This window comes from Sylvia atricapilla, chromosome 2, assembly GCF_009819655.1.
Source record: "Sylvia atricapilla isolate bSylAtr1 chromosome 2, bSylAtr1.pri, whole genome shotgun sequence".
In the NCBI taxonomy this organism is placed as follows: Eukaryota; Metazoa; Chordata; class Aves; order Passeriformes; family Sylviidae; genus Sylvia; species Sylvia atricapilla.
In genome coordinates, this window is record NC_089141.1 from 12267490 (window position 1) to 12294664 (window position 27175).

The window sequence follows — 27175 nt, forward strand, 5'->3', positions numbered from 1 at the left end:
TCTCTCGCTTGAGCAAATTCTGCTCAAGTTTTGAGTTGAGCTGCACCGCCCTTTTGAGGCCTTCTGAAAACTTCTCAAAGTGTGAATATTACCTCAGACTAATATGAGACTCTAGAATACTGATGTTTTTATGTGCATTTTTGTAATTTTATGCACAAATGCATATTTTGATATGCCCTCAAGAGTAATGGCTTTTTTGAAGCATGTGCTGTACATTTTCATGCTGACTGCTGTCACAGCAGTTCCCTCAGCATCCCATCAATTCTGTTCTCATTTTCTAACAAAATACCCCAATTTCAGAATGTACTAAACTTCATCTGCTTCTCTTGCCCAGTTTATTTAGCTTACAGATGTGTAGAATTTAATTATAAAACCGAACTGGAATATGAGAAAAATAAGCTTTGATAGTACTATCAAATTTTAATAATAAAATTAAAGTTTCTTAAATATTTGATCATCTGTGTTGCATAACTTGCTGTATGGAAGAAGTCATTAATGCCAGGTTGGAAATGCAGATGAAACACGCAGTTCTGTAAGAGGCTTTACTAATCAGTAAGACACATTCCACATTAATTGGATTGTTAGATCACACCATATTAGCCAGCTCTACTAAGCAGCCTTATCTTTGTGGTTGTGAGAAATGGAGAATATTATTCACCAAGGCTAATAAAATAGGATCCCCATTATGAGTCAGAAATTAATTAACATAAGAAAAGTCTGATGAATTTGGAAGGAAGTCTCCTGTTCTTCAAAAAAATTAAGGGAAGACTGGTTTTGAGAAATAGAAGGCACACTCAGGATGGTGTTGGCTTTGAGGCTGTAGGGTGTTTTTATTTGGGGGAAATGCAGGTACAGTATTACATGAAGACAGACCCCTGTAGGTGCGGGGGGATCAGCATACCTGTAGTGATTAAACTTCAGTACTGAATTCAGCACAGCTCATGTCTTCTGATTCTCAGGTTTGTTGCTTGCTTTTGTGTTATCTATGCTTAAGAAAAGTTTAACTTAATAGATATCTGTAAGCCTAATACGCCTAAATATTCTAAGATTCTTTGAAATACACCTCTAACTATACATCGCTCGAGTTTTTCTGGCTTTCCTGTTACTCTTGTATTTGTTTTCTATCTTTTTGTGCAATATTTTTGGATTTCTGTTACTTGGAACCCTCACATTTGAAGACTCTACTTTTTTCTCCCAGTTTTTACAAAATGAGCAAATCATTTTTTTCTTTAGTAATGAAAAAGTTTACACTGCAAGAATGGTATAAGAGCTAATGTTTATTTGTATGTTTTTTGGATTTTAAACATTTCTTAACCTTGATAATTTTGGTCTTTACAGAGGTTGAAGTGCAGAGGACATCATAATTTTGGTTTGGGGGAAACTGTAGGTGAAAATCCAGGTAGATTCTGTGGGTGTTGAATGTTAAAGAAAATTTCTGTGAATTCACTTCTGAGAGACATATTCCTCATATTCATAAGGAATAGCTGCAGGGTGTGCACTGACAGCCCCTTGGCCGAGGCAAATCCGTTACAAATAAGATTGGCAAATAATGATTTTTAACAGTGAGGTGATTTTTTTCTCTAAGCATATTTTACATATGAATAAAGCATTTTTACTAAAATACTGAACTTAAAAATATAACTTTTAAATAAAAGTATCTTTACCTTTTTCCCAGTCTGCATCAGAATACTGCCGCCTCCGTTTAGTTTCATTATGCAGAGTATCAATTGCAGTTTCCTTACACTGTCAGAATTTAAATTACCGGAGGTCTGCAAGATTAGTCCTGCCTGGTGTGCTGAAGTTAAGTGTGCTCGGTTTAGATGGCCTGCCTTAAATTTACATTTTTATAGGCATGCTTCTATTATGGAAAGTAAGTAATGTTAATTTCTAAGGAAGGGGGGAAAAGAAGTAATCTTGTAATAAAATCTGATTGAGCTTGTGGAGCTCAGGGTGGAAGGATGTGCAGCCACTGCAGTGCTCCCGTCACTAACCTTCCTCCTCACCTTCACAGATGGAGCTCAGCAAGTTAAAAACCCCCCAAACTTTATTACCCGTGCCCAGCAGAGAAAAGGTTGTTTTTCTTTCTCTGGCAATATTAATGACTTTCAGCTGACTGCATTTTAATTAAAACCACCAGGTAGCCTCTCTTGGCTCGGCACAGGGCAGCGCTGGCTTTCAGCATCTGCGGGCACTACCTGTGCAACCAGAGTGATGAGGGCTCTTTGTCCTTCACTCTTTGTGTTTGGGGTTTTGGGTTGGGTTGTGGTTTTTGGTTTTTTGATGGGGGTAATGTCAGACACCACATGGAGGCTCTGATAGACAGAAAATCCAGAGCTTTTTGAGAACTGAAGGCAGAAAATGGGCAAGAATTTGCTGCTAAAACAAGTGCTGTGTTTAATCCTTGGAATTCAGAAATTCTTGCTCAAACGCTTGTTCACTGTGCTTGTTTGGGCAAATGCATGCCAGCTATTTCCACCCTCATCAACAGTGAGATGCTGTTAGTCATTTAATGTAGCTATTTTTAATTTTGTGTACATGGAGAGGCCTAGAAACTGTGTGTTCTGGCTGTGAGGAGTTCTGACACTGTCCCCAGAGTGTGACATGCTTTGCACCACGCAGCTGAGGCCTTGACAGAGAGGGAAAAGCACTTACACAAATCTGAAAATATTAATGAGTTCAAGGTACATTACATCCTTGTTAAGCCACCTCTGGGCAGGAACTTGCATATGAGGCTACTAGAAAACAAAAATATGATAGTGTGTTCTTTTTGCGTAGAAGAATAAGGACAGAATGGATCAGACTTTCTTTTGCTTCCCACTATGCCTAGGGAATGACTCTGAAATTAGACCATCCTTTTTTTGTTCTATTTGCTGTTTTATAAGGAGTTTTTTTCTGGAAATATACATGGGAATACTGTCACAATACAATGTGGACAGGATGTTCCTGGGACAGTCATTCACTGCTATTCATCTTTGCTTAACCAGGTATATGAGGGCAGAATTGGAAAAACATGAAATTCACCTATGCATTTATCTGTTTTTTCTATCTAGACAAATCTAGGCTCTTGTGTTCTGTTTTGCTCATTTTCCTTTTTTTTTTGTTTTTTCTCCCTTCCTGTCTATCTCCTCTTTTCCTTTCAAATTGTACTGTGGTTTCAGGTGGTAATTTTGGTTTGGCAGGGGAGCCTGGTAAAAATAACAGCTTGGGGAATATTCTGGATTAGTGGCCCCTACCCAGTTCTTTAATTTCTGAGTGACACTTTCAGTGGTTACAGGTAGAGATGGGATGTTGAAGCAAATCAGTCTTTTCCCTGTTCCTGCCTTTTCACCACCTTCCAAACCCCCCAGTTATTTTACTCTTTCTTATATAATTATATGAAAAAGAAAATACTTAGATTTTAAAAACCTCTCTAAGATTAAAATACTGTTGTGTAATACACTTTGCATTTGGTGTAAAGAAACTTTAATGGCATAAATGCTCATATGAAAAAGGTTAAAAAGTGGGTGAGCTGCCTAGATCTATATTTTTATTTCTGTTGTGACTTACTTAAGACTTTATTTGGGCTGATGCCTGCCTTATCAATATTACCAGGGATTATTGGAGCACTTTGTTTCTTTTAAGCATAACTGCCATTTTAAAATAAAATGTTGCAAGTAAGCAAAAACTCGACATTAAAAGCTAAAAGAGCAGGCCCATGGGTCTCAGTTTGTATTAAATATTGCATGCAGTGCTATCGATTTGTGACACTATAGCATAATTGTTGGTGTTCTGGTACAGCTTTTCAGCAAAACAGCAATTTTAAAGGCCAAATATTCTTTGGAAAAAATAAATTGCAGGGAAAAGCAGGAATCTGTACAACTGCTAAGATAACCTTATTTGACAGCATCATTTAAAATATCATAACTTTACATGGATACATCACTTGGTTCTAAATAGCTGCTCATTTCAGCAAGGCAAGACTTTTTAACTGAAAAAGCTCACAAGAAGAGTTTCTGCACACCAGAGCTTGTAAAGTTACTTTCTAGATGACCTTCTGAAGTCTAAATGATGTTTTGTGAAGCTGTGGGAGAAAAAAAGCATGGGTAAAGGCAAAAGAAAAACTTAGTCTTTGATTTCAAAGGTGCCAGAAGTGCAGTTCACAATAAAATGGGGCTTTTTTCTCCTCACATTTTTATCCCTGTATTTATTTAAGGTTCCTACCAGAGCCTCTGAATCACCTGAGCTGATTTAAGAGCTGTTGTTTCATGTACAAGAGACTCATGTATTTATTTTACTCTTAGATTCACTGCAGTTTTAGTACACTCTGCTTTTCTTCTTGGTAGAAAAGTGTTTGTGTGTAGCAAATGCTCTCCCCTGTCAGGTAAAAGCTGGAAGTTTTTTTAATGCTTTCACATGTATTTAGTGTGGTTTTGTCAGTTTGAGGCTTTAGTATAATTTTACTTTTCCTGTTTCAGTAGCACAAGTGCTACATCAAAGCTGACAGTTCATTCTGTGCCTGTCTTTTGTTTTGGTTACTCATCTGTTGATTTTGTATTTACAATGCCAAGATTAAGTATTTCTTGCTGTGCCAGAACAATGAGCAATGCAGCAACTCATCAGAGCATGAAAAAACTGACTGCTGTCAACTGTATTGCTTTTCCCTCCCACATCAAAATCACAGGTTGTCCCAAAAATTCGATCTGATGTTTCTAATCTCCAGCAACTCTGAAAGGTGAACTTGAGCATGTCTAGATTAGCTGAACTGTCTAATTGGCCTTTGTGAAAAGTCACCTGGTGATTTTCAGAAGCCAGTGTTGAATAGTGGAATTGAAATGAAAGCCCAGATTGTGAGGTTCTGTGACTTGTGCCATTACACCCATTTTATTGCTTTCCTGTTGTTAGTGGCAAAGATTAATGAAACTTTTATAAAGTTGGATAGAAACGAGAAGGGAAGTACATTAAACTACCCCAGCTTGCTGCACACTAATTATTGTGTCAGATCTCATTAGGAAACGGATGCACACAGCAGACTCTGCTTGCTTATTTTAACACGTCTGCTTCGAGAATAGACTCTGCAAATTGGAGAAGGGTTTTGCAGGTCAATATTATACGTATGTCAATTTACAAAAGACATTTTTGCTTCTTACTATCCTTCATCTCATGTTTCAGAGGAAGAGCAGAATAAGAATAATTAGGGAAGAGTTGTACTGTGTTTGGGGCAGTGGTGGGTGGGAGAGGACTTGAACTCAGCACACTGCTCTAAGAAAATTATTTTACAGGCATGTAATTTCAGTAAAAGTGATCATGAAACTATGATTAGCAGATAAAAGAATTTCATGGGTTTTTATATGCAAGTCTCTCAAAAGTGATAGATAAGAGCAAAAATCTTGGGAGGTGTTTTTGTGGGAGTCAAAGCTTTGTATTGAAAAAAAGGTGTGTAAGAAAAATGTGCCCTTCATGTGGCTGTACATAACAAATGCAGTGCAGCAAAAAGCCCACAACTGTTTGTACATTAAATTGGTAGAAATGGTTTGTTTTGGTCAGTTGTACATGCTCATTGTCTGTCTACTCCAGTCTGCATGGTTGGGATTGATGAAGAGGACAAAAATGTGTTTAAAGGATGAGGAATGGATCTGTGGTGTCTGTGATTATGAGGTTCTCTTCTGTCTCCTTTGGGCTTTATCTTCCTTCTTGGGCAGACTCAGTTCCTGCTCCTTTGTATGGAACCATGGATCCTGCAGCTTCTTCATTTCTTACAGGTTCCTGTTTTTCTGTCTGGAATAATCAGGGTTGTGGGAAGATGATGTGCTCCAAGATTTTGTCCCAAATACAAAAATGTGCTTTGAAAGTTGCAAGGTCATGTCATAAAAAGGGAGAAGTGTTCCTCCTGATTACTTTTCCGTTCTCTTGTTAAGAGGGAGTTGCAAAACTCAGATTTCTGGTTTGATCATAGGCTAGTAAGGAAATTTTCAGGGAATTGGGAGTATTGTGTTTCTCTGTCGTTAACATTCTGCAGTATCAGAAAGTAAATAATTTATGAATATCAGAAAACTACTAAATGGTTATCGTATATTGAATCATTTGATGACAACAGTTGACAACTACGTGATAAATATTTTGCCTCTGAAAAATGGTAGTTAGCTGTATCCTTGCTGTGGTCCCCAGGACAGTTCTTGGACTAAGAGAGGAGAATAGGAAGATAAAAACTGAACATGAAGTTGGCTTCTTCCTCCCTTTTCCTGGAGTTTTGGTTCTTGTTTAACCTTGTAATTTTACAGGATTGACCTTCTCTTCATAACTCTCAAAGCTGAATTGTCCTGCTGTCTTCCCTGGCCCTGTGAATACTCCAACATTTGCATTCTAGAAAACCAGGAGATCTGTTAAAATTATGCTTTAATAGCAAAAAATCCCCTAAAGAGTATTCATTTCCTAGCAAAAATTTATCTCATTCTACAGAAAAGAGGCTAAAGATTTTTAGTAATGTTCTTTAACTGTGGTCTGCTTTTGGTGTGTGTTTTTTCAATGATATTAAATCAACTTTTATGAAAGCTCTTTTCATTGTTTCATACTTTGACCAGAAAGTCATGGGACATTTTAAATAAATATGTGAAGAGCTTCACTGATGTAGCACGGTTTGGTTTTTTAAAAACCAACTTGTAGTGTCCTTCATCAAAAAAAAAAAATACCCTGTGAGGACATATGCCAAGAAACCTTTCTCTTTTTACTGCTCTGAAATGACAGACATAAATGGCTTTTCCTTTAAAAGGGCATCCTGCTGGTAGGTGATATATTAACTAGAGGCATTGGACCAACATCTCAACAATTGTGTTCAGCTGTAACTTAATAAAGCAGTGCTCTCTTAGGGTCAAGTTGGTTCTGACAACAGAGAAGGTTCTGGAAGATAAATGTGCAAAGTGTAATCTTTTGGTAAATTACAAAAGAGCCTGACATCTAATTTGACCTCTAGTTGACTTTCCATGACCACCCCCTGCCAGCTGCAGTGATTTTTATGTACAGTAAGTTCCAAATAAGGCTCTAGGTCTAGTTGGGTGAAAAATGTCTTATTGTACTTAACACTGAAGTGAGGTACTGCTCTTGCAATTGCAGTATCTGGAAAATAAAAGGATAATTATCCAAAAGGTTAAAAAAAATAATAGATTAATTCAATAATAAATTAAGCTAAAAATTGTTAACATGTATTTAGGTACCTCCTTGATCAGGACACGCCCCAAGCACAGAGTGCCCACATGGTTCATGTCGCATTGTGTCGTGAACAAGGTCCTTTTGGAAAGCCAGAGCTTGTTCTACGTATCTTGGGGAGATTGTGGTGCTCTAAGATAACTGTGAGCTGAAACTAGAACAAGCAAATGTATAAATCTCTCCGCAATTTCATAGGTTGTTTTCCTTCAGAAGTTTGAACAGCAGGCCTAGGGAAAAAAATGTACTTACTGGAGCTCTCCATGTCTTGTGATAAAAAGTTCTTTGTCGCGTACCTTTTAGCTGCTTTCTAATTTGGGTGAACCTAAAGGGATTGCAAACCTACATAAGATATCCTGGCCTGCCTACAATAAACTGAAATACAGTCAAATGAAATTTTCTCCTTTCTCCCATTAGCTCTGCCAGAAGTTGATTCACAAAATTACTTTCAGTGTAGCTGAAAATATGAGTAATGAGACGAGGGAGGTTGAAAGAGCATGGAAGTTATTAGAGTTCATATCTTTTCACATGCAGGACAGTGTAGAAATTAGGTGTCTGAGGGTTTGTTTTGATGATGCACTCCTCGATTGTAGTGAATGGAGTGGGTTTAATGCCAGCTTATTTATAGTATAAGATAATTGAGACTCACTTGATGCTCCCTCCATTTGTACAATCAGAAGTGGGAGGGAAGGAGGGAGTGCTGGGGAAGGGTAGCAAATTATTTCCTTCCAGGACATTTTAACAACTAAGACTGGGTCTGAACTCCCTGAGGAGCCAGTGCTACTTTACAAGTCCTCAGTAAATAAGTAAATTACATAGGAAGGATGAACAAACTGATATACTGGAAAATGCTGGTAATTGTTTTTATTTTTCCTCCTATTATTTTTTTTTTCCTCTGTTCCCGCCTTGGAGTTCACAGATTATAGATCAGGTTCATATGGATAGTAGATAAGGTTCCTATAGATAGCTTTGTTAGTGTCGGGTTTTTTTTTCCTTTTAAAAATAGTGTAGGCTTCTCATTTTTATGTATTCATTTCTCAGCACATTTTGGACACTTTAAGGATGTTTGCAACCGGTAATAGAAGTTATTCCTTAGAGTTTTTTGGCATGGCTCTGTTTAACCTAGAAAATGAGTAAGGTTGTAATGCACACAGCTGAAATACACCAGCTTATGAATTTACATGCAAATGAACTGAGCTGCTACTGATGTTGTTATTCAGCTTGCTCCACTTATGATAACTGGTTCTTCTGTTCATCTCTCAGATTATATTTCCAGAGGTTTTAGGCTCAGTTAAATGAGCAGGATATGATAGCATTGCTTTTGGCTTTCACTGGAGTGTATCAATATGATCCTTTGCAAGCCAATAAGTATAAGTTTGTGGCATTAATTAGAACATAGCTCTAATCTTGGTTTCCCCCTCTTTTGAGCCTCTCCCTGGAAGGGATAAGTAGCCTGAGAAAAAACGAAGTCATGAATTTGTTAATTGTAGATAGTGATGGCACTTGTTAGGGTGGTGGTTGGGGGCTGGAGATGATTTATGAAAGATGCAGATGTTCAGTTCTCCAGCAGCAGTTTGGTCACAGGTATTCCAGCCAGATGTGTGCCACAGGAGTGGGCTCCACTTCACCAGGCACACAACAGCTGGAGGGGAATGGAGAGTGGTTCTGAAGGAGCCCATTAATAAATACTCCAAGGAAGAGTTGTGTTGCAGGGGAGCTTTGCAGTGTCATCAGTTCAGCTCCTGTGGGTAGTGTCTGATCAGGGCATCCACACTGATACAGCTCCTGACACACAGCATGCTGGTAAAAATCACTGATCTGGCACTTCACCTTCCTCTTAATATCTTTAGTTTTGCTTCTTTAGTTTTTATGTCCTAGGGTGAATTAATGCATTAGTGTTTATAAAGCACTCCACAGATGAAAAGCCTTACATAGCTGCTTTGTGTAATTATTATTTTTAATTGTTTCCATTTGTATAATTTCAATTAGAATCACTAATGAACTACTACAGACGCAATAAGAAGAGGAAAAAGGCCTTTTTTTCTTTTTTTTTTTTTTTTTTTTTTTTTTTTTTAAACTGGGGAGAGATGGAAGAAGTGGACAGATACTCTTCTGGGTTTCACTTCATCTGTATTAACCTCATTGACTGCTTGCTAATTGCAGGAATTTAAATATGCCAATGCCCACATAAAAGAAATCCCTCTGAGAGCCACTGCTTTTTAGTGGGAAAATGTGGAGCTTGAAAAGGTATTTATACAATTTCTGCCATTAGTGGTATTGAAATGCCTTTTCCCCCAGAGTGAGTAGTCAGGAAATGAAAATGGGAAACTCTGAGTCATAGCCCTGTTTGTGGGTGCTCATAGCCAGGACCACTGGTGAGCTGGGGTTCTGTGCTGCTCACTGAAAACTCCACTGCTTGGAATGGTAAAGGCAGAAAATCTTTCTGCTGCTGAAGGGGAATTTCAGTTAGCAGAGTTGTAGATTCAAAGCAGGGAAAGAAGGGAAACAGAACTAATATTTGCAAACTTGTGCGTTCCAGTCAAATTTGTGATGTGTTGCAATGCACAATTTCTGAGGAGTTTAAGTGGTAAAAGCAGTTATTTGACTCGGTATATGCATTGTATCATGGGGCAGACGAGGTCAGCTCTCAGACTGAGGGCTGAGAAAATCTACCAAGTATCTCTGCCTGCCCTAAAGTTGTTCTGGCTTCCCAGCAGGCCAGCCCAATTGGCATGGTTCAAGTTCATGGGAAGTGCAGGTCTGGCAGGGGGAGTTTATGGCCCAGCTTAGGCACCAAGGGGCTTGGTGAGTCAGAGCCACTGCAGTGGTGATGTGACAGCCCAGGGCTGCTCACAAGCACCTGAATAAGATTAACAGGCAAACTCTGAATTTGTAGAAATTTTTAAACTAGAAATGTAGAGCTTGCTCAAGGTTTGTTATTTGGTGTTTGTTTTTTTGTTTTTTTTTTTTGTTCTGTTTTGTTTTTTTTAAAGCTTCCTCTACACTGTTTTTCTGTTTCTAAATAACTGAGGATGCACAAACATTTACCACAACATTATCTGTGCTATTTTGGAGATCCAGCAAGGTCCCCCAGGCCACATAGCTGATGCAGACAGCTATTGTGCAGCATTACCAAAGTACCCAGTGGCTTCACTGAGCAGTGTTGTAACATTCTGCTCCAGTTACTTCAAGTGTATGAGGTGCTGGGAAGGGCAGAGCCAGGATTGCTGCAGCTCCCCATTTTTAGGAAATAAAGCAACACAGCAGCAAATAAGTCTTCTACTATTAAACAGCTAGTAATTGTTGGAGCTTGATTGGATTATACCTACAGTTTGATTTAATTATTTTGTAGTTGTAATTTGTTTCTCAGTCCTTGTTGAAGTATTAACACTTGTGTATTTTAAGTCACAATATATCTCATTTACTAATCATATTTATTAATTTAGTACTACGTTTAATAATGTAGTGATAGGATGGGTTGGGAGAATGGCCTTAAGACTGAAAGAGGGCAGGTTTAGATTAGGTATTAGGAGGAAATTATTTCCTGTCAGGGTGGTTAGGAACCACAGCAGGTTGCCCAGAGAAGCTGTGGGTGCTGCAGCCTGGGATAGTGGAAGGAGTCCCTGCCCATGGATGATGTTTTAAGTCCATTTCAACCCAAGCCAGTCTGTGGTTCTGTTGAGTGACCAGACTCGATCCTTCCCTCCACACATCTGTTATTCCACAGCAGACCCTGTGTCTCAACAGGTGTGTGTTGATGTTTAGAGCTGTCACATTCTTTGGGTATTCTTGGTTGATCCCATAAATCTCCCTCAGCCGAGTGAGGGCTGCTGGGCTCTTGTTCCCCTTGCCCTGCCAGCATCAGCATTATTCTGTGTTTTATCACAGCAGACTCTGCAGCTGCTGGCAGCCAAATGTAGCACACAACTATTGTGATTAGCCAGATCCAGCTCTATTCTAGCAGCAGATAGCTGTAAAGCCACTGGTTTATGTATTTTTTATTATTGTTTCTTTTGTAAGACAGAGGCCAGAGGAGCAGTTCGGTCCCAGGGACAGTGCACTGGCAGATTTTTGAAGGGCACGCAGCAGGGTTGAGTGTTATGAGCTGTAGTATCTTGAAAAGGTGTGGACTTTCTGCTCTCACTTTCCATTCAGTTCTGAAGTTGTGTTGCAAAGGGGTAAGATGCCCCTGGAAGGGTGATCAGCAGCACTTTTTGCAACAGAATTGTGGCATCTCTCACCACCTGCTGAGGTTTTACTACTGTGTCTCATTTAAAAAGCAAATTACAGTGTGGCACACCATCCTTGCAGATCTTGATGCAAGTTATTGAGTCTTTTATAGTCAATAATGCATTCAGGGAAACAATGGTCTTGTTCCAGAGTGCTGGGGAGAAATGTATTTTGTATAGTAGTGGCTAGTTTCAGTTATATTTCAGTTTATTATAAACAGCCTTCATGTGTATGCATATATGTGTGAATTCTCTTGGGTTTTATCCACATTTTTCCATAGATCTCTTTTCTGAATGTACTTTTTCACGATCTGTTATGGAAGGAATTATGTATTATTCTCTCTGCCTTCTGTCTTACACTTTCTCTGCCCTTCCCAGACAGTGGGAACATCATTTTGTTTTTAACTTGTTCATTGGTGCGTGGTTATGCCCCACAGATTTTGTGGGGCTTGCCCTCTTGCTCTCATATTCTGTGCCTGTGTAGAAAACAGATGTCACATTTTCCTTTAAATCTGCGTTGTGGTTGTCATTTTAATCCTGCAGAACTAATAATATTGTGCTACCTTTAAGCACCTTTAAACTCCCTTAACTTTAAATGTAAGAACGTAAGTATTTGAGTTGCTGTTTTGTTTTGCCAGCTATGTTAACAGGTAAGACATATACAAATAGCTGGGGAATTTTGTCTGCTTTTTTTTCAGATAGGTATATTTTTGGAGTTCAGTATCATCACTCATCTTTGGGGGTCTCAGCAACTGTTTTCACATATAGAATTGTAGATCTTGGGGAAAGTGAAGGCCAAGAAAAATGAATTAGTGGGAAAGGGGAAAATATGAACCTGATACCTTTAACTTACAGCAATTCTGTAGCTCTTCGAAGTATTTTTTGCTCTTGCTGTTTTTGATGTCCTTGTAAATGCCAACTGTGCCTTAAAATGTTCATTTCCTAAGCACGTTCCTTTGAGATAAGTTTCTTCTTCTTCAGTTTTGTTATGTAGTGTGTAGCTGGCTTTGCCTGAATGTCAACACAGCAGCAAGGTGTGCAAATGTGTATTGTCAGATGGCAGCTGCGCATGCCAAGTGCAGGTGTTCCTCTGGTGTTTCCTCATTTGGACATTGCTGATCTCATTTTTATTAAGATCATCTCACTGGAGATTAGTACAAGGGAGTTTTTTAAACTCTCTTTATTTTTACCATTGCACTTGTTTCCATGGAAATGGGATTTATAAGATTGTCAGGAGTGAGCAGCTGAGAGAGTCCTGTACGTGTAGATTTCATTAGGTGACTCCCAGCTGAGATCTGGGATGGCCTAAGTAAGTAGTAAGCCATTTACTGGGGCAAAAAAATAGAGCAATTTAGAGAAAACACTGTTTGCATTCTTTTTATCCTCATTGCATGTGATAAGTTAAGGAAATGTTTATTTAGCTGGTTTTGGGTACATGAGTGGTGTAGACTTGCAACTTTCTTGAGACTGTTTTTCCTGGATAGTAGCAGTTCTGCACAACAAACACAGTCCATCCCTTTTATAGGATGGACTTTTTAACTGAGCTGTCTCAGGTGGATGCTTGTGGGCAATGAGGGATATATATGTCAGCAAATTGCATTTCTACAGTTCAGGTTCAGTGAATTTTCAAATGTCAGCCTATGTTTGTGTGTGAGAAGTACCTGACAACTCCATTTCTGAAATTACTTCACTTGCTGAAGCCAAGAGAGTAAACCAGATGTGTGTAGCATGAACCTTTTATATTTTGTTCCTCAGTTTAGAATGGAAACCTTCCTTTTGTTGCCAGATAAGGGTAAGACTTATCACCACTGTGGATTTACCTTAACGATTGCGTCATCTTAGCAGATAGTAAAATGCAGAATGGCTGAAGTCAACAGGTTTTATTCCCTGGTTTCCTCTCTCATTATTTTCAGGCACAACTTTGAGTTCTCTGCATGGCAAGTCAGTGCTTATCCCCATGTGTTTTGCTCAAGAAGTGGTTTGTGTAAAATATTGTACCCAGGGTGCCATTGTGTGCCTAATACCTAAATGTGTTTGTGTGAAGTCTGCTACAACCTTTTCTTGTTCAGGGGTGAGCTTAGATACCTGGTTAGGTATGTGCAGGTGCAGAACCCTTCATTTTTAGAGAATTATCCTTAGGGTAAAATGCTGAGGCTAAAAGGGAGGAAACCTTCTTGCTTAGGTTATAAGTACAGCAAAATTTATAGGAGCAGATGGTTTCTTCCATAAACTGGTGAGTGAGGTCATGGGCTTAAGCAATTGATGTCCCCTTTTTTTCTTAAAATGAGGTAAAATATCAATAAGGAATCTTGATGTATGCGGGATTCTGAAACTGCCATCCCAGGTTACCAAACTGCTGTGGGCTCGGTGCCTCAATAACTGTTATCTGAGACTAAGAACCCAATATTAATCCATCAATCAGTGTGGCAGCTTGTGGGAGAGGTGTCTTTCACTACATGTGAAGTTTACCTCGATATCAGCTCATTAGGAAGTAGATATTTTCAACTGCTTGATATATCTACCCCTATTAATTGGAACAGCTTTCAGTACTGATGTGTAGTAAAAGGGTCTTGCTGATATTTTTTTTTTTTTTAATCTCCACTGTTTTGGTTTAAAATAGAATAAAATTGGAATCAATGAAAATAGATTTCAGTATCATATAGCTTATACAAGCTTCAAGTTACGTGATTTGCTCTTAAGTGTTCTCTGTATAGCTGTTGGATATTAGTGAAGTTTAAAAAGGAAGGGTTGTAAAGTAGTTTGTAGAGGTATGCAAACCTCTGAGACTTTATCTAACTAAAATCCCAGTGTAGCCTAATCTCATATTTTGTACTTGGATGTGACAAATAATCTTGGAATCTTCTCTCCACTGATCTTCAAATTGTTCATTCTTCTATTTCAGTGATTTACTCCTCCTTTATGCTGCATGTAAAATGTTACCTCTTAGCCAAGCTGGTTTTTATTCCATTATTCAACTAGAATTTTGAAGTCTTTCCTCCAAATTATGCTTTTAACATGTCTTTTCCGTAAGTCCTGGAACTCCAGGTGTAAGAATTAGCTTTATGCTGCTGCTTCTGCTTGTGTCAGCATTAGCAGAGGTTTTCCTCATTTGAAAGGACTGTAATCAAAAGGTTTTGAAGGTAAAGCAGCACAGTGGGATGGGTGAAGTTTGGAGGAGGTGTGAACTGTCAGCTCGTCTAAGCCAGACGAGTCCTACCAAGTTTTGTGAGTGTCAGGTCAGGGATTTTTGTGGGAGCCACCACATTCTTGTGCAAACATCACCAGTGAGATGCTTTTGTTCATTTGGTTTTAAAGTTTTGCACAACTTGAACTTAAAATTTGATTTAATGAGAGCTATAATATAAAATACACCCAAAAGAAAAACTGTGTGTTTGATAAATTGTTTGGCTTTTTGTTGCCTGCACTGAATTCAGCTGCTGCCTTTCCTGACTGTTTTTATCAAATGAGAAATGCAGCTCTCATGTAAAATTAAAAGCAGATGGTATTTCACACAGAGAGACTGTGTCCATGCTAGAGACTGTGACAGAGTGAGTTCTGTCAGACTTTTCAGTCACTGGAAATGATGTTTTGGGGTGGTGGAAGTCACCTTGTTCCATTCAGTCTCTAGGACTGGTACCTAAGAGCACATTCTGTGTTTGTAGCCATACCTTACCCCCATGGCCCGGTGCAATGGCTGGATTGAGATGTTCAATGTTAATCTTTTCCCAAATATTTTGTATGTATGATGTTTGCACTACTGCTTCTGTTAAACAGTTTTGCAGATTTTAAACATTTTTCTTGCCCAAAGGTAAATTGCTCTGAAATGGGAGATCTCAGCAGGCTATCTGGGAGCACAGTGCACAGGCACAAAGCATGAGATCTGCTTTGAATGAACTAAAGCCCTGTCCGTGTTTGATCAATCCATTTTGTTTTATTCTTTGAAACCACTTATTGAAGTGCTGAGCCTTTGCTTTCCTACAGAAGTAATAGATTTTATACTATTAACTGCATGGTTAACAGCTAACTTTAGGGCTTTAATGCCTTAGTTCAAATTGCGATGTTGATGCAGAGTGAATATATAAATATTTCTAAAGAGAATCCCCTGGTAAGAGGAGGATATTTTGGATTTTTTTTTCTTCCTTAATGATTTTAAGAGACAGTAGCATGTTGAAGCTTTTATTTTAAGCTGGCCTATGCCAGTTTGGAAAGCTCTTGTATGTTTTTAAAACAACTGTCTACTTGTTAATTCTGTTCAGTTTGATGGAGAGTTGTTTGGTGATTTTTGGTGTTTGGTTTTTTTTTGTGGGTTTTTGTTGTTGTTGTTGTTTTGAGACCTCTCTGGAGCATACAGCATATTTTCCTTTAAATATGACTTTAATGTTGGCTGGTTTTAGTTCTTAGTTTGTTTTTTTTGTTTTTTTTTTTTTTGTTTTTTTTTTCCTTCTGCTTCTACCCCAATGGATCAGTACATCTGTAAGCCAAGCTACAACTTCTGGTGGGACACAATATTTTTGTATACAGATCGATAAATAGTTCTGTGTTTTGATTTAAAAAAAAAAAATCTCTAGTGCTACATTGATATTATGACTGCTCAGAAGAAAATTGATTGTTATATTGAAGCTATTTTCGTGATGTTGGTAATCTTTTGGAGTAGTGGATTATATAATAAGCATTTGGTGAGCCTTTAATACAAAGTATATGAAGATATATATATATAAAAAATATAAACATGGCCTGTATTTCCTTCTTTGGTAGGCTCCAGCAATTTTTTCATGTTTTATTTAATAAAAATTTATTGGGGCGTTTCTGTAATCAAACTTGTCTGGTGTTCTATAGTTATCTTCTTTTAACTAGTGCTTTTCCACTAAACTTGAAGTAATTATTCGTAATTAATCCATAGGTGTATATACATGGGGCACACACATGTGTGTGTATGCATAATACATACTTTTCCTGGTTTTCAAACCCTTTGATTTTCTTTCCAGTGGGATGCCATAACTGAGATGGACGAGCACAACCGTCCCATTCACACTTACCAGGTGTGCAACGTGATGGAGCCCAACCAGAACAACTGGCTGCAAACCAACTGGGTGTCCCGCGACGCCGCGCAGAAAATCTACGTGGAGATGAAGTTCACCCTGAGGGACTGCAACAGCATCCCCTGGGTGCTGGGCACCTGCAAGGAAACCTTCAATCTCTACTACGTGGAGTCAGATGAGCCTCATGGAGTGAAGTTCAAGCCAAGCCAGTACACTAAAATTGATACCATAGCTGCCGATGAGAGCTTCACCCAGATGGACTTGGGCGACCGCATCCTCAAGCTGAACACGGAGGTTCGTGAGGTCGGGCCCATCAACAAGAAGGGGTTTTATCTCGCTTTCCAGGACATTGGAGCGTGCATTGCTTTGGTGTCAGTTCGTGTCTATTACAAGAAGTGCCCTTTCACGGTGCGAAACTTGGCCATGTTTCCTGACACCATTCCCAGGGTGGATTCTTCCTCGCTGGTGGAAGTGCGGGGCTCCTGCGTAAAGAGCGCTGAGGAACGGGACACCCCAAAATTGTATTGTGGGGCAGATGGGGATTGGCTGGTGCCTCTGGGACGATGCATCTGCAGTGTGGGGTATGAAGAACTGGATGGTTCCTGCCATGGTAAGAAAACATTGTTTGATTTTTCTTTTTTTAAAAAAAAATTCAAGATAAGTCATATACTGTCATATTCTCTTCCACTATCCGTAATAGTTTCAAAATGACTTGAGAATAAGGTGCTTTTTTCTGTAGTAATGGTTGTGAACAATGATATGTCAGTGGCTGCTGAGGCTGTCTGCGGTGATTCAATATTGGCTTTGTTGCAAAAAGGGGAAGAGAGAGTCTGTACCCATCCTTTACAAAAATGACTCTGCTCTTCTGCTAAAGAATTCCTCAGATTGGATGGTGTTAGGCAAGCTGCACAGCAGCCTTGGATAATGGAGAGCATTAAAAGCACTATGCACTTTAATTAGAAAATCAAATTCACTTTGTTGTCTGATCTCGCTGGCATTAATTATCAAAATACACTCGTAGCAAAGATACAATGTTGACAATGTCATTATTGGAAGCCAGAATAATTCTGTACATAATGTCAAAAGGTTTCGCTCTTAATGGGATAAGGATTTTCTCTGAAACTTTAATGCTGAATGAATTCCTGTCCATTATGCAAGTGAGTCAGACACTAGATATGTACATGAGCAATATAGCCAGCAGCCAAAGTCTCCCAGAAATGTTTTCTGCACTACATTGACTCCACTGGCCATTCAGCTGGCCATCTGATCTGCTGAACAGGACCTTCAAAGTGAAATGGAGTACCCAAACCCATGAGTGTTGGCATATTCTTACCTGTTTGCCCCAAGAATTACAAATTACTACTTTGGCAATTTCTAATCTAATAGAGCTTCCATATGTTTTGAAATAATTTTCATAGGTTGATGTTGTCAATTTAATCTTCTACAGTGAATCTAAATATTTGTCCTCTTTTTTCCCTGACAGTTTTTCAGAGCTCATTTGTCTTGCATTGCTTTGTGAATGTCATGCCCAAGGCAAGTCCAACTGCATGAGATGCTTTTGTAACTAAAGTGCACAATTTAATTCCAGTAGTTCCCACTCTGCAGTGTGTAAACCATGAGGGAAGGGTTCCTGTTCAGGGTGGCCCTATTTGTGTCAGAGCTGGTGGTGAAGATGCATATTTGGACAGCTGGCAAAGCATTTGTTCAATGGGATTTTTTCAGTGTGGCTGTTGAGTGTTGTGAACTGAACCATGAGATGTGTGTTGATAGACATCTTTCAGACAGCCATTATGTTCTATTTTGAGACTTTGCTTCTTGACTGAGACATGAATAACAAATTCAAGGTTTAAAAGAGATGTCGTTTGTTAGTAAATTGTGAGCAAACTCTTTGGTATCCATGAAATAAAAATATACCTGAATATTATGAACTCTCTGAGGGGAAAATTTTAAGATTTACACTGAGCTGCTTTTTGGAGAAGCAGCGAGCTGGGGACTAGGTGGGGGAAAACTAGTAGCCACTCTATCCTAGCCTGATAAGAGCTGATATTTATTTATAAAATTCTCGTATCTTTTGAGTTTTTCCCCCAAACCCCAACACAAAGCTCTTTTGTCCCTCCCATTCCCCTGCTGGAGCTGCCAATTTGAGTCTTGAAAGTATTTTGCACCATTCTGTCAGTGCTTTGTGCAGGCATAATCTGTGACCTACTCAGGAGAGAACCATCTTTTGCATGAAAATAACAGTCAAAATAATAATTCTGCAGTTTGAAGTCTGTTCTGACATATAATTGAGTGGTGGGCAGTGCTTACCTAATAGTTGAATGTATTTTTTCTACTTAGAAATGATGTCAAACTTTTTATACCTCAGCCTGTGGCTCATTGAGGGATAAGCAGTTCACGGCAAATATGACTTCTCTGTCACAGAACTTAAAGAATAAGTTTCTATTTTGTTATTTGTGGAGGTACAGGATCTCTAGTCACAAAACACTAAGTGGCATAAGGAAGGATATTCTGCCTTTGTCATTGCTCATCATTTTGCAAAGCAGTAAGAATGGGAATAAAACCAGTCTTTGATCAGTTTTACTACTGCTGTTAAAAATCATAGCTTATTTGCAGCTGCCTAAGTCTCATTTACCTGCTTTCCTAACTGGCAACATTTCAATTATTTCAATATATGTCAGATTTATGGATCTCTCTCTTTGTCTATGGATCTCCCAGTGTTCCTTATCTATTGTATTTTCTTTTAAAATCATCATTTCAGAGCCAAAGTGTCTGAAAAGAATACCCAAGTGGATTATAATATCCATCCCTGTTAAATATATACCCAAATAACTCTGCTGAGCTCAGAGACATTCAGTAAGGAATTTTTCACTAATTTGGGACTGTCTTCGTTTTCTGAAGTCAACTGGGGGGGAAGTAGCATTGACTGCAAAAGATTCCCAGGTATTTGTGTGTTCTGCATATTTTTAATGGGATAACCTGGAATATGCCGATCTTCTCTAAATTTATCACATAAACAATCTCTCAGTCATTGATTTGAATCAACTTTTCAAGATTTTTCCCCTCAAAATTCTGAAATAGCAGCAGCATTCACATGTTCTTCTTTACCTTTAGGCATAATGAATAAATTAGAACCCATAATTTGGCAATGCTGGTCAAAAATGGCTCTGATATGAGCTGCTGGCTTTGCTAATTTGTTGATGCCAGCCCCAGTACCAAGTTGCAGCCTAGAAGGAGAAGATACTGCACAGGATTCTGGTAAACAACGATTACAAGTGGCATGTTCAAGACTCTGTGTTCTCTGAATGTCAGCCCAAGATATGAGTTGTGCTAAATTTATCAAATGTATAATACATACAGGTCATATCAGGACTTTGTGGTGGGGTTTTTTTTGCATAGGAACAAACAGTCATTACAGGGAACATTTTAAAAACTTAAGTCATAATGGTTCAGTTCTGTTTGGGCATGATATAGAAATAATTGGATGACTGTTAACTGAAGTCTGACTTTTTAATGATTTACCAAAAGTTATCTGAATTATTCAAGGTTCGGAATTAATTGCAAAGAAGAATTCAATTATATATAGCAAATACTAATTATTATAGTAATTTCAGATTTTCCTTTAGTCCTAACCAATCAAACACAGTGCAAAAGTGTATTTCACCAGCCATAAAAAGTTGGTGCTTCTTGAGGAATATTCTTAGGAAACTGCCACTCCCAAAGTGGGGTATATATTGTATAGCTGAAGCAATGCTAAGTGTTAAAAATGTAAAACAGCAGGCACTGACAGACTCACCTGGTTTATTTTAATTGAGACAAATAGAGTAAGAAGTGAAAATGTAAAATTCAAATTATCTGACCTTGAGTTGACTGAACAACACTTCCTAGGGATACTAATGCCTGAACACATGGAGTTTTTAACTGAACAAACACTTCTTTCCATTATTCATCACTTGAATGTGTGGTTATGTTTCAGTGCTAGGATTTCTGCTTTGGAAGGCAATCTTTGTGTACTTCAGCCCTTCCATCTGATCCAGTGGGAAACTCTCAAGTATTAACTAATCTCCTCTACCTATATGTGCCTGTAGCATGGCTTTGTTATTGAAAACCAAGCAGTTCATGTTACAGTCATGCTTTAGTTACCTCTGTGTTGGCATCAAAATAGGAAAAGGAGGAATAAAGTGCTTTGGTACCACAAGTTACAGATGCAGTGTTGTGCAAGGTTCCTTTGGGGTTTTCTTCCATGTGCTTATTTGCTCATGAGATCAAATCCTTACCAGACACTGAAGGGACCATCTTTAAAGGAAAAGCATAGAAAGGTTTTTGACTGCAAAAAAAGGGACAAAATGAGATTAAATAGAAAATTTTCCATGGCTACGAATTGGCTTTTTAAGGGAAAATCTTTCCACCAGAGTCCGTCCTGCAGCAGAGCTGGGATACTCACATGTGCTGGAGTAGGTCCCTAAGATACAGGGATGTAAATGTAAACTTCAAATTTCATGTAAGTTAAAGGTAAATTTCAATGTAAAATTTCAAATTTCAGTTTCCTGTCAGCCAGAGACATGTGTTCGTCAAAGAGGATGAAATGAATTGAGGATTAAGGATCCACAGACTTTTGTGTCTCTTCCAGAATGGGGCAGTCACAGTCCTCTCTGCTTTGATCTCTCATGGAGATAATTTAAATAGTTGTCTTTTAATTAGTTGGGTTTTTTTCAATAGTGTCTGACTTATTAGTCAATTCAAAAAATTAAATAATTGCCTTCACTTTTTTTCAAGTAAACAGCCATATGTTTATTGAAATTTTTAACAGATTGTTAACTTTGTGACTTCTCTGAAAGCGTTTTTCCCTTTCTTCCTGTGCTTAAGCAATGATGGTTTATTTTACATAGTTTATGTGAGTCTGCAGAGCTCTAGATTTCACTATTTCATTGGTAGTACTTGAAACCTTTGTGATTATTATTGGGGAGATATATTTTTCACTCAAAAACCTCCTCTTTAGCCTGTGTAGGGCTGCATGACATCTGTGAAACTCATCACAAATTTTAACTTCCAATTCTCAATATACATCAAGCTGAATTGGGATTTTTCAATTCAGATTCACCTCTTAGGTGGAAGTGCTTAATAGATGTTTTTAGTACAATGCAAGAACAAGGACAGGGGAAAAAAAAATGTTGTGGGTAATAGCAAATCTGAGGGTAAGAGTAGAGAAAAGTAATTGACAGTGACCTGTTTAAAGCTTCTGAATATACTGAACCACTAGCTGCTGGCATATGGAAAAGCTCTGAACTCAAGGGCTGTACACTTTAGAAAAAAGAGTATTTGCAGTAGGTGAAAATTTAAATTACTCTCTGTTCTGAAGGGACATTGCAGATGCTACTGGCAGCACTTTTCTCTTCCTATATCATGGTTTTAACTTCTAAATGGCAGGTCGTGGGCCAAGCTATTTCAGGCTGTATCTCTTTCATTTGTACTTTTTTCACTTGCACAATGAAAACCATTTTGTCCTTACAGCTTGAAATTAGTGTGAATTAAAAATAACATTGTTGCCTGGCAAATAAGGGATGGTGAACTGTGGCATTGATGGGATCTTACTGTCAGAAGGACAAATTTTTAGTGACTTGTACCAATGTAGAGAAGTTTGACTTGGCTGTATTCAGAAATTTCACCTTTTATTAAACCCTTTTAGGTTGTTTTGATGGCTGTTTCTGGTTTAGGATTTATTTGTTGTGTTTTCATTTGTTTGGCTTTTTTTTCATTTTTAATTCCAGGAATTTTTTTGTCTTCTTTTCAGTGCCTTAAAAATGGGGATATTTAAGTTGGTTACTGATTTTGATTTTTTGGGGGAGGTGGAGCGGTCTTTTGGTTTTGGGTTTGTTTGTTTGTTTTTGTGCAAAGTGGTAGGAATTAAATTAGTAACTGAGGGCACCTGTCATTAATATTTGCCTGAGTTAACATCCAGAAAAATCTCAGTGCTGTATAAACTCACATTGTGGCTCACAACCAACCCTTTTTACTTAATCTGCAGTCATCTGCATATTGTTCAGCTGGATAAATTGTAACACAAAAAGTCTGATGAAACAGCTGAAAAGAGATACTGCTTCAGAAGTAAGGATTTAAAGGACAATCAAATGCCTTTACGTTTGAGTTTACATAGTAAGGAAACTCCAGTGATAGTAAATGAACAAAAGTTGTTTTCACATTCTTGTCATGTCATACTTGTGTTATTTTGAGCAAATAAAGAACCTTACAATAGCCACTGTAACCTGGTTTCCAGAATATTTCTCTGAAAAAATTCAAATCAAAGCCTTGATTTTGTAACTGCACCTAAATAAATTATGCATAAATAGAAAACTTAGTGTTTGCAAACTGAATTAATGTTGGACATTGCTGTTTTTCACTCTGATAATGAAATGTGCATTGAATAGAAACCTGCCCTGGTAGCAGAACAAGGAAGCCAGCTGAGGTTAAATAGCAAGTTTTCAGACCAAAAACTTCAATTTTTCTGTTTGTACACACAGACATGAAACTTAAGCAACAAAAGAATGCTGATAACTCAAGTGTGTTTTGCCTCAGGTTTTGTGTTAGTGAATATTGCTGGATATTGATCCTACCAGCTATCCTTGATAAACACTGGACAAAAATTGTCCAAGGGACTGCAGGGATTGATTTTGCTGTTGTTGTGTGACTTGGTAACAGAGCTGCATGATTTGACATTAGCAGCAGCCCTCAGTAAATTAGTTACTTGCTCTTGCTCTGCTGAATGAAGTGCACTGCAGTGATGGCCACATGGAAAAAATTGTGATACTAACAGGAACAAGCAGTCTTACACTTGTATTATATTTTCTGTAAGAGTTATCTGTCCATCTATTCAACTGTATACAGACTAAGTACATTGTAAAACCGTTGGTTATTTTTTCACTTGAAGTTTCTCCTGTGTTGCCAAAAATCATGAAGACTGACAGTTTGGATGCTGTAGTGTGGCAGGAAGGGGAGAAGCAATGCACTGACTCTGTAATTGTCCTGTGTTCCTCACTGTCCTAGGATTTGTCCTCAAAATGTGTATCACTTCCTAGAGACACTTTCAGAAACTGTGACCTCCATTCTTGAATAATGCAGCTTTTCCTTGCTTGTCTTTTTTCCTCCTCCTTCTGGGAGTCAGCAGCTGAAGCTTTGGCTCAAACATTTCACATTAATTTGCCTTGGAAAAGTTCATTGCACTTTACACATGATCAGCCTCCACTGTTTCAACAGTCAAATATATTGAATGGGGGTGAGTTTGGTTTGAGTGAAAGCCTTGGCCTGCTGTATTTGGTGAATGTAAACTTTCATCACTGGTTATTTGAATCTTTCTACAGTTGAGGAGGCTTTCCTGCATCTGGAAATGTGGTGGGGTTTTTTATGGCTGAGTAGATCCTCAGCACACAGGTTTCCTCAATGAGCTGGAAATGTGCATCTTTCTGGGTTTGGAAAGAGGCCTTGTGTGACCAGCAAATGGGGGAGAGTAAAACCATAATGCTTCACTTACAAAGCCCTGATAACACTTGTGGAATACAAAATGCTTTGTGCTACTTGTGGAATTTGTTAGAATTTATGAAAGAGAAATCCTTTGTGAGAAAGCTGTGACAAACTTGCCCACCAATATACAAAGGAACACAACTTGTGTGCACAGCACAATTGTGTTTTAAGGATTTCCATGGCCATTTCTTACAGTAGAATAACAGTTCTGGCATAATAAGGGCTTGATATATTTGTCTTTGAAAATTCAGTTTCTAGAATTGTTATTCCTGTTGGAGCCTTGAAAAATAACTAGAAGCTAAGAGAAAAAATTTTAGTCGTAGTGTTCAATGAAAGTTTCCAAGTTTTTACACTACAGTAGATTGTGGATTTTTCAATAATTATGAGAAATTGGACTCAAACTGTAGAATATATATAATTCTAATTATATAATATACATTACAGATTATAATATGTGATATAATGGCTCAAAAATTCTCAAAATCTAGGAATGAGGTTTTTTTTCTTTTTGTCGATTTTTTTTTTTTTTTTTTTTCCCCTGAGCTTCTGAGCAAAAGCACTTAAATTTATGCTTGGAAATAATTGAAACATTTTAGAATATTGTAATTATTTTAGTATAGTTTATGTCCCCTTCAAGAACTCATAAAGTGGAGGTCCAAAATCTGAAGATAATCACAGTACTTTCTCTGAGGCAGGTTATTAATCAGTAACACATTCACAAATAAACCATAAAGCGTGTTCTGTAATGAAACAGTTCCCATAGAGGTTTAGCATCATTTTATTCAGTCCATTATTAAAGCATTTGTGCTGAGAAATATAATTTCAGAAGTGATCAATAAGAGGTTTTCTGTGGCATGGCGTGGCCTAGGAATCACAAGCAGGAGTGAATGCACAGAGAGATTTCTGAGGAGGTTTGTCTTGAACACAAAATAATGTGTGTAGGTGTTTGAAAACTTGAACTATATTTGCTTTTTGCAATTCTCAGTAATAATGCAAATGAGACATAATTTCCTTTAGCCAACACACTTTGCCTTTTCTTCCTAAACCTTGAAGTGGAGAATAATATAAAAAAATAGTATCAGTTGTCTTAGAAAAACTTGTGTAGACTGTAAGGTCGTTCTGTGTCACATAATAACTTAGACTTTATGGGCAGTGGTATTCAAAAGGTTCTCCGAAACTGCACCAACCAAAACTTGCCATGTGAGGGGGGTTTTATTTGGGTGAAGCAGTTTGGTGGCTACTCACGATCTTAAGTTCTTGCTAAATGGGAAAAAATCCAAAAAGTCGGATGGCATAAGCAGTATTGTTAATGACAAAATCTCACTGACACTTTTGTGCTAGAGGAAAGGGAAAGGAAGAATAACTCCTGTGAAAGGGGAGGCACCACTTGGAGATTTTTCCATCCTCAGCAGCTTCAAGAGAAGTCATGAAGATGGATTGGGTTTGGAGCTGCCCTGCTGTTGGAAGACTCTTGCAGGGCTCTTGGCAGGAAGAGAGGATCAGTAACTGGAACTCCAAAATGTCAGTTACCTTAGGTTTGGATGCCAAATTCTGAGAAAGAAACTCTAGATCTAAATTAGCAAAGATTTACTGTTTGACATGTCTCACAGCCCTGTAGTGTTTTAGTAGATGTGCTGGAAGTTCTCTCTTGAAGGGTTTAGTGGAATTTTTTTTTTTATTAGCTTCCAGCCCTCTTAATTTTACCTTCAGGAATGTCAGCAGATCCCAGGAGAATATTCTGCTGGGAAGAACCTTGAGTTTCCTGAGGTTGCTGACCTGGAGATGGTGGCCTATTGAGCAGGCATTTCTATGAATCCTTCTATCCTGCAGAGTAAATATCCCAGCAAGGGAAGGCGATCCTTGGGAACCAACCTGCTGCAGTGAGCTTGTGCTGTTCTAGCTGTGTATCTAGGGATGTGTGTGCTAACAGCAGAATAAATTATGTAAAACAGGTCTGGTACCTACCAGGGAAACATCTAACGCAGTCAAGGACTGCACTTGAAATGTCTCTCTTTAAAGAAAAGTTGCTTCAAAGGGATACTGATCAAAGCATGAATAAATTCCCAAAGGACATGGAAAATGTATGCATGGAGAGATTATGCTCCAAATGCTAACAATGAATGTTTAGTTATTTGGTATCTGGCTATTATATAATAATCGTTATGGATGTGAAATGTCTTAATTTTGCTGTGACAGCTTGACTGTATTCCCAGATGTTAAATATTTCAAAGCTTATCTTACATATATTCATAAACAAGATGAAAGTGTTAATTCTAATTAAAATGATGCACAGTTCAGAGGCAGCCCTAATAAAGTCCCTGTGGAACAGTGAATTTAATAGCACTCTATCTTTTATGCAGAATCAAAATGTAGATTTCAGTTTTACTGCAAACCAATCTTCAAGCAGAAACTGAGCCATCAAGATGGAAGAACTGAGAAATCATATTAAAGAGTTATTTCAATATGTGCAGATTTTTAGGTTCCAGTATCTGTGTGTAATGCTAGTTCAGAAAGAAATTGAGACAGGCAACAGCCCTTCCCAAATTTAATGAATATTTCAGTGTCCCAAAGTACATATTTCACTTAGTGAATATTTATAGGTCGTGCTTGTGGTAATATTCCTCATCATATTTTCCTGTTGCCATTTTTCTTGCAGTTATTTTTAATCAATATTTGAGAAACCACCATTTTAAAATGTCATTTAATAATTACTCTCATGTATGGTCAAGATACCTTTATAAGGATAGTGAGAGCTTAGGTGGAGTATCGTTGGGAGGTGAGAGACTGGAATGAAAGCTGTAAAAGTATTTTTTTTATTTTAAGGCAGATCAAATTTTCCACCACATTTAATGGCAAAAATAAAAGAAGGCAAAAAGTCAGGAGGTGGTGAAGACGCTGAGGAGAGTCCAAGTGGAATGCCTGGAGACAGGGTTGATTTGTAGCATTTAGGATACCAAGAAAGGCAAATTGCAGATTATGAGGAAATATACATTTTTCCTTTTAAGATCTGAATAGAGATTCTTTGACATGCAGTAAATTAATAATACATTTAATTACTTCTGTGTGTATTTCTCTTTGTAAACTAGGAAATATTACCATTTTGCCTACTTATTTCAATTGTGTAATATTATATACCCAGTTACTGCAATTAGCAGATCATGTTAAACCATGTTAGTAAGAGAAATTCTGTGAAGGAATTTTTGTTTTGCAAAAAGTCTT

At 38.0% G+C, this 27175-nt stretch overlaps 1 protein-coding gene across 2 annotated transcripts in view; it reads left to right on the plus strand.

Annotated features, from left to right (window-relative positions):
- The window catches only part of EPHA6 (EPH receptor A6), a 366464-nt gene that overhangs the window by 69861 nt on the left and 269428 nt on the right, over positions 1 to 27175 (plus strand). For both annotated transcript variants that reach the window (XM_066340828.1, XM_066340827.1), the window contains one exon: positions 16391 to 17054. In XM_066340828.1, the coding sequence (XP_066196925.1) occupies positions 16391 to 17054 (664 nt within the window). The remainder of the gene's footprint in view (positions 1 to 16390; positions 17055 to 27175) is intronic.